The sequence below is a fragment of the Ambystoma mexicanum genome, chromosome 4q (genome assembly GCF_040938575.1).
Source record: "Ambystoma mexicanum isolate Mex_15411 chromosome 4q, UKY_AmexF1_1, whole genome shotgun sequence".
Taxonomy (NCBI): domain Eukaryota; kingdom Metazoa; phylum Chordata; class Amphibia; order Caudata; family Ambystomatidae; genus Ambystoma; species Ambystoma mexicanum.
The window spans coordinates 818,121,928-818,139,640 of record NC_090928.1 but is presented as its reverse complement, the minus strand read 5'-3'; the positions used below and the strand labels follow the sequence as shown (position 1 = coordinate 818,139,640).

The 17,713-nt window shown below is 42.2% G+C and overlaps 1 protein-coding gene across 23 annotated transcripts in view; it reads right to left on the bottom strand.

Annotated features, from left to right (window-relative positions):
• Positions 1-17,713, bottom strand: part of NRXN1 (neurexin 1) — a 2,019,102-nt gene that overhangs the window by 553,559 nt on the left and 1,447,830 nt on the right. For 13 of the 23 annotated variants that reach the window (XM_069608382.1, XM_069608384.1, XM_069608385.1 and 10 more), the window contains one exon: positions 976-1,095. In XM_069608382.1, coding sequence (XP_069464483.1) covers positions 976-1,095 — 120 coding nt within the window. Of the gene's footprint in view, positions 1-975; positions 1,096-2,794; positions 2,822-17,713 lie in introns of all 23 variants that reach the window. The other 10 variants (XM_069608380.1, XM_069608381.1, XM_069608367.1 and 7 more) reach the window with 1 other exon arrangement.

The following is a 17,713-nucleotide window of genomic DNA, read 5'->3' as shown; positions in this document are numbered from 1 at the left end:
CAGCTGTGTGAGGAATTGTTAAATGTATCTCAATGATGCTTTCCTGTGCCTTTAAACACCATATACAAAGCAACAGAACCTTTATATTACAATCCGATTCATATCTGACGTGATATTTGTAAAACGAAAACATGGATATTACCTAGCAGAAATAGGCCTAGTCATAGATTCTAACTGTGCTGAAATTTCAGGGGAACACTTTGGAGAAAGCACTGCATGTTCAAAGAGCAGACCCCGTGCTCTGCACAGGTTGGCAAACAAAAATAATCACACAATGGACAGCCATCTTTTGGACACTTTGGAACCAAAGTAGAGATGACTCAGTGACAGCCACCTACCGAAGTCAATCCAGTGTACATCACACTGACCACAAAAGAATCTAAGCACAACAACCAAAACTACAACACTAACGAACCAGTGTGGCGTGTAGGTATTCACAGGAAGTCTGTTCTTACTGCTGCAGGTGACCGGGGGCGTGTCCCTCTATTTCACAGTCATTTTATCAATGAGGTTGTATAGAGCAATTATTCGAAAGAGCACAGGAAAGAAAAAAAAAAACACTTCAACGTGCATTATGATATTGTGCTCACATTTAAAGATGGTGGCCCTGATTCACAACGCGTTTTTTGAACTGGATGAAGCAGACCCGTTCAGTTTTAAAATACAGTGAGACTGCAATAACTTGATAGACTTCTGCAATCTCTTGCCGAGTTCATAAGTGAAAAAACGACCAGGCAAAGGTATGACAAAAGTACTTAAAATGGATGCACCGTGGAAACGTCTGCTGTGCGTCATAACCCGAGATGTAAACACTAGTCTCAAAGCGCGCCTATGTATTTCCAGCTTCAGCCGCGCTGGGTCTACTCCAGTTCCAGTTATTACTCGATGCGAGGGAAAGTCCGCGGCTCAGACACTTGCCTGCAACTCTGCCCTGCAGCAACATGGCTGGAAAAGAGCATGCCAAGAATGACTTACGGTCGTTGCACAGTGGGCCGCTGAAAGAGGTCATGCTGCAGTCACAGCTGAATCCATCCCACTGTTGCAAGCACACACCCTGGTTAGCGCATGAATCCTCTTGACATGTCGTGCTGGGTCCTAACGGGAAACAAAAACAGAAAAAGGGAGGTTAGATTGCACAGAAAGGCGGCTTTGAGACGCCGTCGTCTGCGCGGAGCACACACGACATTTGCTACATTATCGTGTCCCTTTCAAGTATCGCTTTGGAAAGGTCAGTCATAGTTTGAAAGGGGACTTTTATCAAAACCATCTGTATATTCACAAATGGATCGTGTTTCCGCCTGTTTAAGAGCAACGTCATTTCCGAACAGGCATGCAGGATTTGTCCGCAACTAGAAGGGGCCGGGGAGTTCAGTCAGCAGGGTTGTTGAACCAGATATATGGGTATTGTGCATTTTAGTAGTGTGTGAAGTGATCACACTGGGTAGAGAATATGGTAATGTCAGTAGTCGTTGAACTGTGGGGGCACCTCGCTAAGGTGGCCCTGTACATTTCAACGGGATGGGGGGCGGGGTGGGGGAGGTTACGTGCCACGTCTTTCAATAGCAAATATAAGCATTTATAACATTCGAGGGGACACACAAACATATTTTTACCCAGGAATTGTTCCACATATAAAACGATCGTATTTCACTGGGCTAGGCATCCTTTTTGGTTAAGTATCTCAAACAAGCGCTTCAACCCTTTTCACAACAAGCCAGTTTCAAGGGCAAACACATGATCACTCGCGTGGCGTGCTCTGAACCTGCTGATTGCAGAATAGCTCTTTGACATTAAGGGCCCGATTCATGGAATATTTGCCCGGTTCAAAGTGAATTTGCATTGCTGAAAAGTGACTTTGCACTGCTGAAAAGTGACTTTGCACTGGCGACACAACCCCTGATTCATGGAACCGTTCAAAGTGTATTTTTGCAGTGCATGGGCAAAGTCAGCGCATAGTCATTTCTGCAGTTCAAAATGGCTTTGCCCTGACTTTGCGGGGCAAAAATGCACTTTGCTCATTCCCATGAATCAGGGTTTGTGTCGGTAGTGCAAAGTCACTTTTCAGCAGTGCAAAGTCGCTTTGAGCCGGGGCACATATTCCATGATTCGTACCCTAAGGGCCTCCAAGTTCCTGCTCACGTGGCACGGCAGAAAATGAAGCACTGGATCTTGGTAGCTCAGCCGCCATGTTGCAAGAGTTCTTGAACTCGATTCAATGAGGAGATATAATTGTAGAATGGCACTGCCTTGTGCAGTCCTCTTTATTTGTAGGTCATTGTAAATTGTTCTAGAACTGCACATTTGCTTTGTGGTGTTGGGTTTCTGTGTTTCAAGTGGACACCATAGCAATGTAATCAAGCGATAGCGAAATTATTGGAGGTTTTCAACAAGATGTAAGTCCGCAAAGCAAGTTCCGTAGGCATATCAAATCCAAATCTTGCTGCAGGGTTGCTTGCAAAGAGTGACATTCAATATTCTGCGATTCCATTTGCTAATAAACGGGCATGCCGAATGGGAACACACAACAGGGAATGATAGCTACCGTAAGCTCTGTCAACGTACTCAGAGACTACTGTAGAGAAACACAACTGTTAAGGGGAAGGGCTGTTAAGTGCAACAAGGTATTCACCAGACGACGGGTTCAAGACAGGAAACCTTCATTCCAAAACATATCCCAGTAATGGTTTTCTGGAGGGAAGTGGGGAGGATCTGTGCACATAAGAGTTTGCATATCCAAGCATGCACTGAGGACGGGGAGCGGTTAGTCTCGATGTATACACATGGTGTCATCTACCTTGCAAGTCAGCTTTCATCAATGCAACTTTGTCAGCAAAATAAAAAAGCAAAATATGCTGAATGTTAGTCGGCCATGTTGGAATGTTAGCGAACACAATGAACAATGAAACATTTCAAGTTAACTTTATGTTGCTGCATGAGAGACAGGGGATAAAGTAGGGATATGTAAGTTAGGAAGAGAGATAGAATACAGGAAATGACGTGGGTTACTTGGCAGATAAAGGCCAAGGGGAGAGGGCGAAAGGATATGTGTGTGTGTGTGATGGAGAGAAAGTGTGGATGGAGATAGAATGCTAGAGGCAACAAGAGAGGGAAGGATGCAGATGGGAGTAGTAAAGAGAGCAATAGAGAGAGAGAGTGAGTGAGAGAGGGGACGGGACAGAAAGAGAAATTAACCTAGCAGTAGTCACTGTGAAAGATACAGAAAGCAAATTACAGTGTCTGTATGTAAGAGAGGAGAGGAAGAGATGAGGACCTAAGAGGAGGGCAATAAAGAGAGATTATGAGTGAGGGAGGAAGAGAGAGATATGTAGAAATGTAGAGAGACAGACAGGGAAGGAGTTAGCGAGAGGGAGAAAGAGAGAGAAAGTGATGGGTTGGGGCAGAGGGAATTTTATGAAAAGGGGCAATGGGTGCTGGAAGCAAAGGAGGACAGAAGTAACATGGGAGCAAAACCGAAAAAGAAAGCACATTGGGATCATTGAGGAGAGGGAGGAAACATGTCTAATGATGGAGAAGGTGAGAAAAAAGGAAAAAGAACGCCAGTAAACTGGCCAGAGGAGAAGTAATTGTTGGAAAATACAGATAAATAAATCAAAAGTGCAATATATCGGAGATGGGTGTGAAAGTGAATGAAGATAAAAACAGAATAACGAATGAAGATGTAAAGAGAAAGGATGTAAACAGAAAGGGCACATGATGTCTAGAGCTTGGGAGACAGAATATAAACATAACAAAAATAAACAAACGGACAGGGGAATGTATGAGAGGTTGGCAGGCAAGGCAGGGCAGGGAAATGGTGAGGTAGGTCTGACACAGGGAAGTGTTTGAAGACATGCAGAAGAAAGCAGTGCTGTAGAAAAAAACGAATGAAGAGTTAAAACGCAAAAGTGAAAAAGAGAGGTAATATGGACTATTGAAAGAAGCTCAATGAGAAAAGGTGAAAGAAGGGTTAAGCGGGGGAGAAGTGAGCGACAGGAGAAAACGCAATGCAAGGTAAACAAATTAGTGCTAAGAGGTAGAAATCTCCAGGCAAGCCGAAATGAAAAAGCAGTAATTTGCAGTCATTTTACTACAAATAGAATGGTTAATTGAGTTGATGACATGTAATGAAGGAAAATTAAAAGTTTTTTTTCTTGAATGCGTGTAAAAGCATTAAGGAACTGAATGCATGGCTGCACCCAAGTAGCCATTCGTCATGTCCCGATAGCGTCTCCTCTACGGTTCTTAAAAGACTGATTATCCCTTACCTCACTTCCTCTTCCCAAACCATTTCCAGTGACTGGAGCAATTAAGGGCAAAGCCCTGCGTTAAGGATTTCTAAATGACCTTTTCAATCATTTGGAAGACAAACATATTGTTATTCCTATTTTAATGAACTCTCGGGGACCTTTCCTGTGGAAGGTCGGGGCATTCATTGCTGCTCTTTTAAAGACATCTATTTCTTAATCACAAGCCAGGGTCCATGCAAAGAAGCAATGACTGGAGAAATAGTATGTGAGGTTTAGAGCCTTTGGTAAACATGAATGTTTAATCAGAGTCACTTGTGCATGGAGAGATTCCTTTTCAAGTTCACTAAGGATGCATTTGAATGTAGTGCATTCCAAATAGACAGAGCGTTCCTCTTTATTCTGCTGCTACTTTCAAGCATACACTAGGCAGTGCCACCCCACCTTAAAATAGTAAATCAGAAGGCCACATGTGGGTCCGGAACATGTTAAAGGGGTTAAGAGAGATTCAAAGTAAGCAGCATGAGATTACGAATGTGCACAAATTAAATATTACTCACTTTAAAATGAAATATGCCCTAACAATCACTGCCTCCAAATCCCATGGATTGCTGGATTGTGTCAGGCATTTTGCAATGATCATGTATAGTTCAGGATTAGCGTTCAGAAGAAATGCAATGATCAAGACGAGAGGGTTAACGATGCACAGCCCTTCTTCCAGCTATGCAGTTTTAGCTGACTATCTGAAAAGTAAGTTTTACAACACAAATATCTATTTTGTATAATAACTGTGTGCTTGAAAATAAACAGTCATTAATGAGAAATTCTTGTTTTGCTCCCTGAAAATCCTTTACTCCCAAATCTATTGAGTAAAATATTGCTGCCTAAAGATCTTATAGGCAACAAAGATCTTATAGGCAACACTGTGTTTTGAATTGAATGTATCTCTTATTTCAAATGTATTGTATTCATAGAGGATCTTAGTCTAGACACTGCTGCACTTCACTTCTCTTCACAAGTGGAATACAATGTGGGAAAAAGTAATCCCCGTCGAATTACAGGTCCTCGTATCTCAGGTTGAATTTTGGTTGTCCGCTCTGTCATCACTTGTTAACAGTCCCCGACTAAAACTTTGAGCAACGTGTTGGAGTTTCACTCTTGAGTCTCCTTGGCACTTCAGTCACACCCAAGATAACTGAGCTCTTCATGCACGGTCCAATTGTGATTTTCCAAGAAGTTTAAATCTCTGCAGTTTCTTTATGAATTTTGTACCGATGTGCAAGTCTTGCATTTATCATTGCTTAAAGATGAGAAAATGCTCTATTTACTGGACTTCCTGCCTCCTATGTGTTATCATTAGGAGAATGTGTTCCAGTCCATTGCCTTTTCTCATCAGAAGAGTGTGATCTTTGGACCACATCATTCCTGTTCTGTTTTGATTGCTCTTCTCCAACTGCCTGCTAAGATTGCATTTGAATGTTTAAGTGTAAAATCCAATGGCCTTGCCCAGGGTCAGGTAGTATGTCTACCTGGGTACCTTCAAGCTTGGTGTTTGCACTAGTGTAATTTCTGAGGGATTATTAATATACTGTTTTCATATATGTTTTCCATTCTATGTGTTCACCTTTAGTTCCTTTTTTCCTTCATATTTTGTCAGTGTATACATATTCATAGGTTTTTCATTTTGTCAGGTAATGCTTTGTATTATTTTGGCAGTCCTGTTTTACCCTTACATTCCTTTCTAATCCAGATATGTGTGTACATCACACTGACAGCCTGCAATCGTTACAGATTCTTGTTACTTTAGAAATGGTTATCTATGTTTTAAAAACATTGTAATAAGAGACCTAACATGACACACATGTCTTTGTTGATATGGGGTTATTTACCCTTCTGCCTATTTCAGAACTAAAAAGAAAAGGTGATTCTGAAATAGTTCTAAATATCCAACTGGTCAAAAAAAAGGTTTCCTGGTTCTTCTTGTTTACTTCTTTGATAGGAAGATCTGCTGGATCCATGTTACAGGATAAAGCCAGGACATGAATAACTATCTTCCACCCTATCATTTGATCTACCATTTGATGGTATAGTAGTAGTTGTGCACTCAAAATGTATCTCATTTACAAAGGGCGTACCCAGATTAAGTCTGACTTGCACCCAACTTATACCAAGAGAAGGTGATTCAAAGAGGCTACTCTGAGTAACTCTGAATTATACCTCACTTATTTCTAACATAATACAATTAAGAAAACCATCTTGTGACAAAGGGAACATTGTGTATACTTGTCAGGTCAACATTGCAGAAGTAGAACAAGAAGTTGACCAAGATCGCATGACCATGACCTTTGCAAAATCAGCAGAGGTTACACATAATTGATGGATGTATAGAAAATACGTCCTCACCAAGAACGCATCCAAATGGCTGACAACTGTCAACATAACTGGATGAATATTTTGGGAATTTTGACAATTAACAAGGCAAATGAGTAGTTCTTTTTCTGGAAATGCAAGAAAGATCTTCTCTTGATTTTGGATGTTGTCGTTTGTTAAAACATTATATGGTAAACATCAACTTTTAACAGATGTTTGATAAATGACATAGTCATGTTTTAAATATCTAATTAGTATCCTTACTTTTATTTCATAATTGAAACTGTAATGTTTGTATTCATAGAAATGTAAACAAATCTGCATGACAAATGCATTCAACCTTTTTCCTTTTACCACGTTCCAAATGAAGTGTCCTATGGTTCTTGCTGTGGGTCATGTGGGTCATGTGGTTCTGAAAACAAAGGCTGGACAGATATTTGGCATCTAGCTACACATCACATGCATTGTACATGCCACTTAGGATTATGTTCTCAAAACCCCAGAATGTAAAGGGTGCCTTTTCAAACCACAAGTTGTTTCTCTGAACTGAATGAGGTGTGTTGATTATTTTGAACTAGCCATGACAGTATTTATCTGGGCAAGCAATCAAATTGAAAGTGTTCAGATAGTCATTAGTTGGCAGCATGTCAATAATCATGGCAACTGTAGCAATAGAGTGTCAATTTGTTTTATGAGAAAATTAAGCCCCCCGTCACCTATTTGCAAACATCAGAAGAACTTAGTCTGACACGAATCAAACCCATACATGGTATGGCCATAGTCATTGAGAGGGATGAAACAAAGTAAGACGACTAGTTGAACCCTGAGCTTTACTGTCATCTGTGACATTATCACACACCCTATAAAGTATTAAATTGACAGACATTCTGTCTGGGAAGTGTGTACTGGAACTCAGTCAAGACAAAGAGTATCCTTCTCAGAATTATCAAGGAAGATATTGCTTAAGTGTATGACCTAATAGAGAGTGTCTATTTATCATTGTACCAATGCACAACCCTCAGAGAATTTCTGAATTTTGTTACATACAAGGGCCAATTATGTGCATATGTTGTAGGTTTATAAGCTTTGATTGAGTGCAGTCCTGCACTGACTTTTTTTTAAAGTGTGATAGACTGTCAAGTTTAAGGAGAAGAAGAGGAACTTCATTGTTTTGTTTCTAGGGAAGGCAAACACAGTTACCTGCCTGGAGAAGGAATGATGATGTCCAAAAACTAATGTTCTTTAAAGGTACACTACCATTCTCAAAATGAGTGCTTACATGCAGCTTATAAATGTGCTGTGTGTGAAACGTATGGAATGAAGCTTTGATGACTTTATGCAAATACAAACTGGCTACTCAGTGTTTGGTCTAAGGAACTGAAATAGTGACACTTGCATCATTCTCAGTATGTATGATAGTGAATTCCAATAGTCTTTGATTGGATACTACACTATGATGTGGCTTCGACCTTGATCTTATTGAAAGAGATTGAGGGTCATTACGAGTCGGGCGGTAAGGGATACTGGGCACCCGTAAGGAGACCGGTGCCGGTAATTCCTTACCGCCCGATTCCGAGGTCCCTTGGAGGGAACCGTAAGGAACGTGTGGTCTGACCACACGTCCCTTACGGGTCCCGCTAAGAGACCAGGGCGCTAATAACTCTCCCCATTCCCATTGAGCCCTATGGGGGCTCAAATGGGAATGGGGAATGGTTTGTTCAATGGGGACTTACCGGTCCCGCCAAGGTCGGACTGCACCGGTAAGTCCCCATTGAACAAGACCGGTGCCGGACCCGGTATTGGAGGCGGCCATGGCGCAAATAGCACCATTGCTACCTCCAATCTCGGAATGAGGGCCATTGTTTTAGTTTAAAGATATTTTGTGCATCATGGGAAGCACCCTATTACTAATTTGCTTATCCTTGTCTTTACTGCAGGAACCCTGGTGGATTCCTGATCCGTGCTGCTGATCTATTTAAATATTTTTAGATGCAGATACAGATTTTTAAGACAAACAAATGGAGTTTAAGGTAACATCAGGTGATATGTAAACCATGGGTTCCTGGTTAACCAGGAAAGCAAATACAAATGTATGCACTCAATGCCACTACCTGGCATATTCATAGGTATTTGAAATGTATACATATTTTGAAATGCTTAATTTTAGACTTGATACAGTTAGAATATGGCATTTGTATTTTTATTTTACCAGCAAGGATCCAGCCACAACACCTTAGCCAGTTTACATGCATACCTGTGTGTGTGTTAGTGTGATATTAGGATTTCCTTGATCTGAGGAATAGGTTGTTGGTTTGTGGGCCTCAATGTCTCACATGTGCTCTAAAGGGTGAGCATTTTGTGCATACAGCAACTTATCATATAATAATAAAGTTAATCTTCCTTTCTCATATTAGGAAGAGTTTATCGCCATGGGTAGATTGATCTCTAGCAGCTCCACAAAGCAATCACATAGAAGTTCACCTCACTATTCATCTTCCTTTATTGTAGAAAGAAGTAGATTTGTGATTACTCAATGATGGCAAGTATTCAACTGGTTCATATTGAGCTTGTTGTACTGTTACATAGGGGATTCTCTGTGAAATAAGTAATTGAGGTCCCTTAACAAACACATGATATCCATATGTCCAGCTGTCATATTACTTGTTTTATAAATCGATTTATTTACTCCTCCTAAAGCCACCAGTTCCCATTGTAATCTGTAAGGTCTGTGGTCTGAGCATGCCACTAATATTAGCTTTTGTCATGAGCTGGGCAATTACCATGTGTGTTTATATGTGTTTTTATTAGTCCCAGTGTACTCGGCCTGATATTGCACTACATTGAATGTGGAGAGCTGTAGTTTATGCTGCATTGCACCTCTCACTGTCAGGAAATAGGGGTGTTCACAATGATACATTCAGAGGGATTGAACTCTAATTGCTTGTGAGCCATCACATTGTAGGTAAATAAGAAGCATGTCAAAGGAAATACAACTTCAATCATAGGGTCTATCCAACACTATAATCATGCCCTTTCAAATATTGTTTATTTCTCACAATCCTATTGCATTGTGTGTGAAAATAATGTAAAGGGTATAGGGAACAGTATACATGTTTCACTAAGCTATCATTTAACACCATGAAGTTGGTCCCTCCTTCAGGAAGGATTTCTTTGAGAATCCAACATGGAAACAGGTAACAATTATATTCACAGCAGAGTGACTGTTCGACAGCTTTACTTCTTATGGGTGCTGCCTCTGGGGTTTCGAATATCAAGGTCACACATCCAAGTAGTTCACGATCCATGAGGTAGATGATGAATTTATCTGGCTGGCTACCCCGTGCCATTTGACCAGTGGACACCCAATCATCTACTGTGATAATGGAATAGAGACTTGGTCTGAATATTCATTTTAAAAGTCACATGGACTGTCAAGCAGGTTGGCAGTATATATACATCTGTTCTCCTTTGCTGAGTCAGTCACAGTTGGCAGACACGCTCTGAAATGTCCCTTTCACCTTAACAGGTCCATACATGACAACTGCAAGTGAAAGAAGAAGGCGCAGTAACACGTTCATGCATATGGCACATGTATGACTCCTTTTACACTGTTCACTGGCTCACAGAATTAGTCTGCATGTTTCCATTATTCTGACAATTCTTTCTTTCTGACACCCTTCAGAGTCACACTCTTAATTGAGTCAGGAAAGATTCTTCCTTGTTTGTACTTCGAGCTTGTCCGGTTAATCATAAACCAACACATATTTCTCCATTTCAAAGGCAAGTCATTTTGTGGACTGTGATGATTGTAACTCTGTGTCAGTTATCCCCTCTTCTAGCTTCAATGGAAGAATCTGCTGTGAAAGTGCATGCCACAGAATGCAATCGACTGCAATGCTGACTGTTGTTATGTCATAGTCATTAAAGCCATCCGAGATGCCTCAACCCGTGCTTCAGAACTGCCGACCAGCACTGAGAAGATGATTCCTGACCCTGTGCTGCCCTGTAGGTCTGCCTGTAGCCATCCATCCAGCCTTGCTCGCCAAACTGGTTGCAGCCAGATACTCACAGCTGTCTCCCATCTTGAATTCTGTCACAGAAGCTGCAAGGTGCCCTGAAACCGACTCAAACCTGTCGAGCACCAAGAACTCCTACAACAGAAGGTAGATTGTGGTTATGTCCCCCTGGTCCTTCTCCGTAGGCCCTTAGGGACATTTTATGGCCCGTTGCTCCCTTTGTGCTGAAACTAAGTATCCTTGAACTGTTGTGATTATTTACTATATCAACTACCCTCCTGTTGGTATGTAGAGTGCAAACACTTTCCTTATTTCTAACTGTCTGTCCTCTGCATTTCTTTACAGGGTGGGTTGTATTTTGTAGTGTGCTATATCTGTCTGTTTTGATAATAATAATGTAGATATATTTATAGAACTTGACTGGGCAGTCCCTTTTATCATTGGTTATTAATTGTATGCTTGCTGTGCTGCAACTAACCAACGATCCACAACCTATCAGAGATAATTCTGCCATTCTTTCTATATTACTAAAATTGGACAAGGAGGTGTGGGGCTGATTGATGGTTTAGAAACTGATATTCATCCCTGGACCACTTGTGCGCCGGAATGTTGATTGGTCACACCTTGTCAGAGATCATTTGAATGGGCTGGGATTTTAAGAAGGAATATCTGCAGTTTAGGTGCTTCTGACTGCCTGCATAATATAAGAGACTGATTTCTCACATATAAATTAGCATACATATTACAGAAGTTAGGCACTTATCTAAGGATTCTCTTCAATTGTATGTATTGGGATTGATAGCCAGAGCTGAGAGTAATGATGCTACCTGGTAATCCAGGTTTCAAGTCTTTAGTCAGAGCAGAGGCATAGGTGTTTTCTGTTCCACTCTAGCTCAGTGTCTCCAGACTGTATTATTAATTTGTGTAATGATCTGTTTAGAACATAATCTGTCATATGATTAACAATTCCGTAAAATCACTTCACATAGTCCAAGAGCCAGAGCTAAAGGTGGATTAGAAGTGTGAGTAGGTTAGGATATGATATGGCATTTATAACACGCCTATACACAAGTGTTTCAAGGCGCGACGAGGCTCGGGAGGGGGAACAAGGGAGGACAGACAACGATCTTTCTAGGCTAGGTGTCATTCAAATTGCGCAAGTGCAGGGAAGGAGGGAGAGGGAAAGTGCGTGGGGAAGGGCAGAGGGGAAAGTGCAGTACAAGGATAGTAGAATAAATAAGATAATAAAACGGCCAGCTGGTGGCAAGTGTGGGGTAAGTGCAGGCATAAGTGCTGGTAGGGGGACTGTAGGGATGCAGAAACAGTCCAAGGGGTTGCCAGGGAGGCAGTGCAGGTGTGCAGCTGGCAGGGCCTGGGCACAAGACGAGAGAGGGGTGGCCAGGTAAACCAGTGCAGTTTCAACCAGGAGTTCAGCAGGGGAGAGAAGGAGAGAAAGCGGAGGCAAAGAGGAGGGTTTTGAGGTGCTTCCAGAACCGGAGATGGTTCTCTTCAAGTTTCATTGAGGCAGGAAGGCTGTTCCAGAGGGAGGCCCTGCTGAAGAGAGAGATCTACCACCAACTTGTTGCTTGGAGAAGCGACTGACCCTGAGGGAGTTGGAGGCAGATGAGCGAAGAGCTCAAGAAGGAAGATATTTGGGAAGAGAGAGTTGAAGGTAATGCGGCCCCAGGCCCCAGAAAGCCTTGTGGACAATGCAGAGGGTTTTTAACTTAATCCTCGCAGCCACTCGGAGCCAGTGCAGGGATTTGAGTCCTGGAGAGATACGATCCCTGAGCTTGAGGCCAAGGATAAGTCTCGCAGTCCTGTTCTGGATAAGTTGAAGAGGGCAGAGAGTAGAGGCAGGCAGATTAAGATAGAGACTGTTACAATAGTCCAGCCTAGAGAGAACCAGGGCTCTGGAGACAGTGAGCTTCTAGGGGAAGGAGAGGAAAGGAAGAATACCTCTGAGGAGGTGCAACTGGTAGTGTGACGTCTAAGAGACGTCAGAGATGTGAGGAGAGAAGGAGAGAGTGGAAACAAAGATGTCCCCGAGGTTTTTAGCCTTGCAGGTGAGAGCAGGAAGAGGGCCAAGAGAGGCCGGCCAGAGAGCTGCAGGGAAGGAGGGAGTGGGTGTGCCGATGAGTAGATCTCGGTCTTACTGGCATTAAGGCAGAGGTCATTGGCGGCACACCATTCCTGGATAGCAGACAGACAGTCAGAGATGAGGGAAGGAGAGGAGGAGGCTGAGGGGAGAGGTGGGTCTGCCCATGGGAGACTATCAGTAGTCATTGAAAAACAAGGAGTAGGAGTGTAGTAGAAATATCAATGTCAGTGTTAGAGTAGAGCAAGGGATAGAAAAAGGGATAGCGACTGAGGCATAAAAGGTTTACATGGTGCTTGACTAACCCCCTGAAGTTTTGGCATGCAACCAACTTGTGGACGTTGCTGGGATAGCATATGCCACAGTCTACATGGTTTTAAAATGTCCTAGCTCCTCTTCTCACATGGGTCTCTCTGGGTTGTGTGTATCTCTTTTGCTGCTTCCCCTGTGCTTGTAGAGTACATAGGGATGGAACTTGAAGCCCTATTCCTTTCTTGGCATGTGTTCCCAAAACCTCTACGAAGCCACAGGCACCAAAAGAGGCAAGACATGGTTATCTCCATTGATGACGGCCCCACGTGGCTGTGGCATCATCTGCTTGGGAAAATAAACGATCTCATGCATCCCAGAATGGCACACTCTGCTATATAACTTGACCGAGCAGGGAACTCTTGTTTATTGGGTGTGAAACACATGCTGAATAAAGTGAGTGTGGAATTTGATATTGGTGGTGTTCGAATATTTGGGAGCTGAAGAATGTGTGCAGTATTTTAAGTGTGCAGTTTAACATTTAACATAAACACTTAACATTGGGGGTAGTAGAGTGGGTTGGATTTGTATGCCGCAGGCCACAGAAGTGCTGGCATAGTACCAGGTGCACAAACACGAACATTGCCAGGTTCAGAATATAATGCAAAATTGAAAGGTTAATGGCAGCACTTCGCAAGGAAAGATTCAATTTGCATGATGTATCAGAAGCAAGATGTTCCTAGAAAATAAAACACTTGTTTATGAAGGGCAGGGAGGAAGGAAGAAAAAGAAAAAAAGAGAAGTGCAATAGATTACCCAGGCCAGAGGATGTTGTGCTAATCAGAATATTGTTCAAATTTCAGCAAAGCCAGGGGCTGGATAGTTACATGAACTTCTATGGGGAGGAAGGGGGGTAGTGGCAGATGACACCACGAAAGAGGCTGGGGAATATTAAAAAAAAAACATACATAATCATATAGAGTAGGAGGAGTTTGAAATATGAAAATAGAGGCAGAGGAAGGGGGAAAGGGGATTTCCTGTAGAGGGAGGGCTGTGCTGCATGGCTGGAGATTTGGCGAGGATTCTGTGCTGGAATGCCGATCAGTGTAGTTGGGAGTTGGAGCTTCCGGGGCAGTGCCCTGGCAGAGAGGACCACAATGTACCTAGCTGCAGGAAGGGTGCTGGTGAACCAAGGGCAGGGGGGGCCTTCTAAAAAGTCAGAGAGTCCAGAAATCATTTGGGCAGTGAGTATAAATAGGTGAACAATTTATTAGGACCACTCCTAAAGGCTAATTGGCAAGGTGTCAGACTGGGCATGAAGGGCATAATTAACTTAATCTTTTAGGTACCGAAAGATTAATGGAGTAGCCAGATTCAAAACTTTGAAGGGGAGTCTGTCTCTTTAGTGCAGAAGGGGCCATAATCTAACAGGCCATCCAATGATAAGCAAGGGAAATAGAATAATCAAGAGTTGAAACCATATTCCTATTTTGTTACTTATATAACAAATTAATGCCGTTTAGGGGCTCTGAGGCTAGAAAGAAAAACACATATGAAAAGGCTGAATTACAGTGTGTTTTGCACATGAGCCTAATGCAAAATGTTTATTATACATGTACTCATGTGTAACATGTGACCTAGTTGAATAGTCTGTCTGTTCTTGTTGATGAGATAGAATATATATAAAGTGCCTAACTGTGAAAGTGTGCAGTGGCCATTATTGTGTGTAGAGCCTGTCCCTTTTCTAGTATGAAGCCTGGAGATTCATAGCTAAGATCCTGAGGTATAATATAAGTGGTTGAAAGAAGAGTTAGGTTATTTCTTCCTACAGTGGTAGCCCTTCTTTGAGCCACAATTATCCACTCCTGAGACATGAGACAATATCCCCAGACAAGTGACATCAATTGTTTTCTGCTTAGTGTTGTCTGGCTCCAGTTCAAGTTCTCATCATGATGATGGTGGTAACGACAGGCAGTCTTCCCCCTTTAGATGGAATGGATGCAAGTGGAATACAAGACTACTATATCTAGCATTGAATTTTGGGTGCTTGTCCTATGATCTGTGTTTCTGTCACTGGCCCTTCCTGCATGATACACAGACTGTTTTTGAGGGAAAATGAATGAAAGATCAGGGAACGTTGGGTGAATGTGATGGGTAGACAATTCTGGGAGTATCAGTTGAAGCTGAAGTGTGAGTTCCTTGAAGATGGCCTGATGGACTCTTGTGACATTCAAAGATAAAAGTAACTGGATTTCTTCAAGTTATGTTTGAATAATGCATTGCTTTTTCATACTTGCCTGACTCATGAGCTTCACATAACAGAGCCTGAAGAAGCTGCACATAACAGAGTCTGTGTCATATGGAGCGTCATTTAGGGCCAAATTAGTGGTGGTGTATGCTGCTTGAACAACTTGTGTTTCATTGTACACCTTCATGTTTCTATGTTATACTAGTGGCAGTTGTTTCCAACTGCCTTGGCCTGCTTTCTGATCCAGTGTTTCTAGTACTATCTGGTAGGCTTATTCTAGATCCTCTGGGTGTTACTCTGTTAAAGACACACATAGGCATGTGTGGGCCATGAATAGATCCATGCAGCATGGGTGTGCATTCCTTTGTCAGAGCAGATCTTAATGAGGGTTGAAAACCTTGAAGTCACCTGCACCAGTTCCCTATATCATTGTACTTTTGTTTCACTGGGAATTGTTTCCTCTTAGCCCTCCTGGTTCTCGGTTAGACAATGAAGCCTGCAAAAAGAGGAAGAAATATTGCTTTGCCCTCCCGGTGCCCATCTCTGGAACAAACTTTGGAATGCCCATTTCATCCTACATTATTCATGAATGTATGCACGCTTGACAGATGTAACTTAATTGTGGATTACGTGTAATGAACATCATACATATGGTACAATTGAAGGCACATTCTCTCCAAATCTCACTGTTGAGCGTATTTTTCGAAATATGTTGAGACTAAGCTGTTGTGAATTGTTAGATGAAAGGAATGCACCTGAATATGTAAATCCGAGTTTTGGGAGCCATTATGGATTTTTCACTTGATTTATTGATAATAAGGAGGTGGTTGGGATCAGTGCCTAAGTGGATTAGAGTTTCTCTGTATTCAAATAAGTTGTCTTATTATGGGATGATCTATGCAAAATATGTAAGGAACAGTCAATCTGTAATGTCATAAGTTGTTATGGTCCTCAATTATGATAGTTGCACAACTCCTCTTGGAATTGAGGTCACCCCTTCTACCGCTAAGCTACCACTTGAAATGCATTCTATAATTATCTGGTATTAAGATGGGGTGTGGTTAGGTAGATATGTGTATGCGTCTATGGACGTTCTCTACAACTAAAAAGGGGGTCCCTTATTGAGAGAAACTAAGTGAAAGGTGTCACAATGGGTAAAGTGCATCAGGGTGTTTCTCTATGTTCTTTACTCCTAGCGTAATCTCAGCCATAAATTGCCCTATACAATACCACACCCATAGGGATATAGTGCCTAGCCTCTTCCTGGTTAGCACAGTGTCAAGGATACCGCACCCAGCTACATCTTTGTTCAATTAACTGTAATAAGGGCATGACACCTAGCTTGCTTTTTTATCCGATCAAAGTCACACGATTCTAGCGCCCAGCTCACTATTTGCAGTCCACCCAGTAGTATAGGGTGTCACCCAACTCCATCCTGCTCCACTTCACCTATTAGAAAAATAGTGCCCTCATGACTTGAAAGGGATATATTGCCGAGCTCACATGCAAGTGATAAGGGGCCCCAGGCAATTTATAAGTCATATAACGCCAATACCATGTGTAAAGTGCACATTTCTTAGGTAACAAGTAACAGATGTAGGACTCCTCTCGATAGTACGCCATCTCTGCCCCTCAGTCTTTTCAGTGCCACAGGCATCTCAGCCCTTTAAACGCCAGCAGCTTGGCCAGTCTATCATATTGGTCCTGCATGTGCATCTGTGGGCGTATTCTGTTCGAGCTCCATAGTGCATATAAGACACAGTAATGAGCATAACCTCAGGACCGGGCTTTCATGTTTTGCACCTATTCGATCAGGCTCTGCATTTCTACACTTGCCCTGATCTGCTTTATGATCAGCTCCTTCACTAGAAGTCACATATCAGTGATGGGGCAACTATATGTCACCATATACTGGGCCTTCTGAGTATATGTCTACATCTCAAAGATTCGGGTAGGTGACGGGACTCTGAGGTTCTTTCAGCTCTCACCCTGAACTTTCTCTTGGTAGCTCAAGTATCTGGCCATACCTCCCTGGTTGTCCAAGGTTCCTGAGATGCAGGGTATGTCCCATGCCTTGGTCAGGGCAAGGTTCCTGCATGGTACATTCCATGCCTTGGGGAGGCCATCTGAATTTGTCATTGGAGATTGTCGCTCGCCTCTACAGGATGGTTATCCATTAATGTCACACAATATAATGATACCCATACAAACTCCAGGGTCCTCTGATCTATTTCCTATTATGGTCATATATCACTATCAAAGAGAACTGGCAGTCATTCTTGTATTTGTTGGTATAACAGATAGTTATGTATAAGCCTAAATATATTTAGCACTTTAAGTTAAGACTATCTCAAACATTTCCATTACTGATGAAATGAGGCATCGAAAAAGCAGAATAACTATTTTTTTTTTAAATGACACCATATTGTGTAATCACACACCTGAATTCAAACTTTCAAACCCTCTCCAGACATCACAATTCTACAGC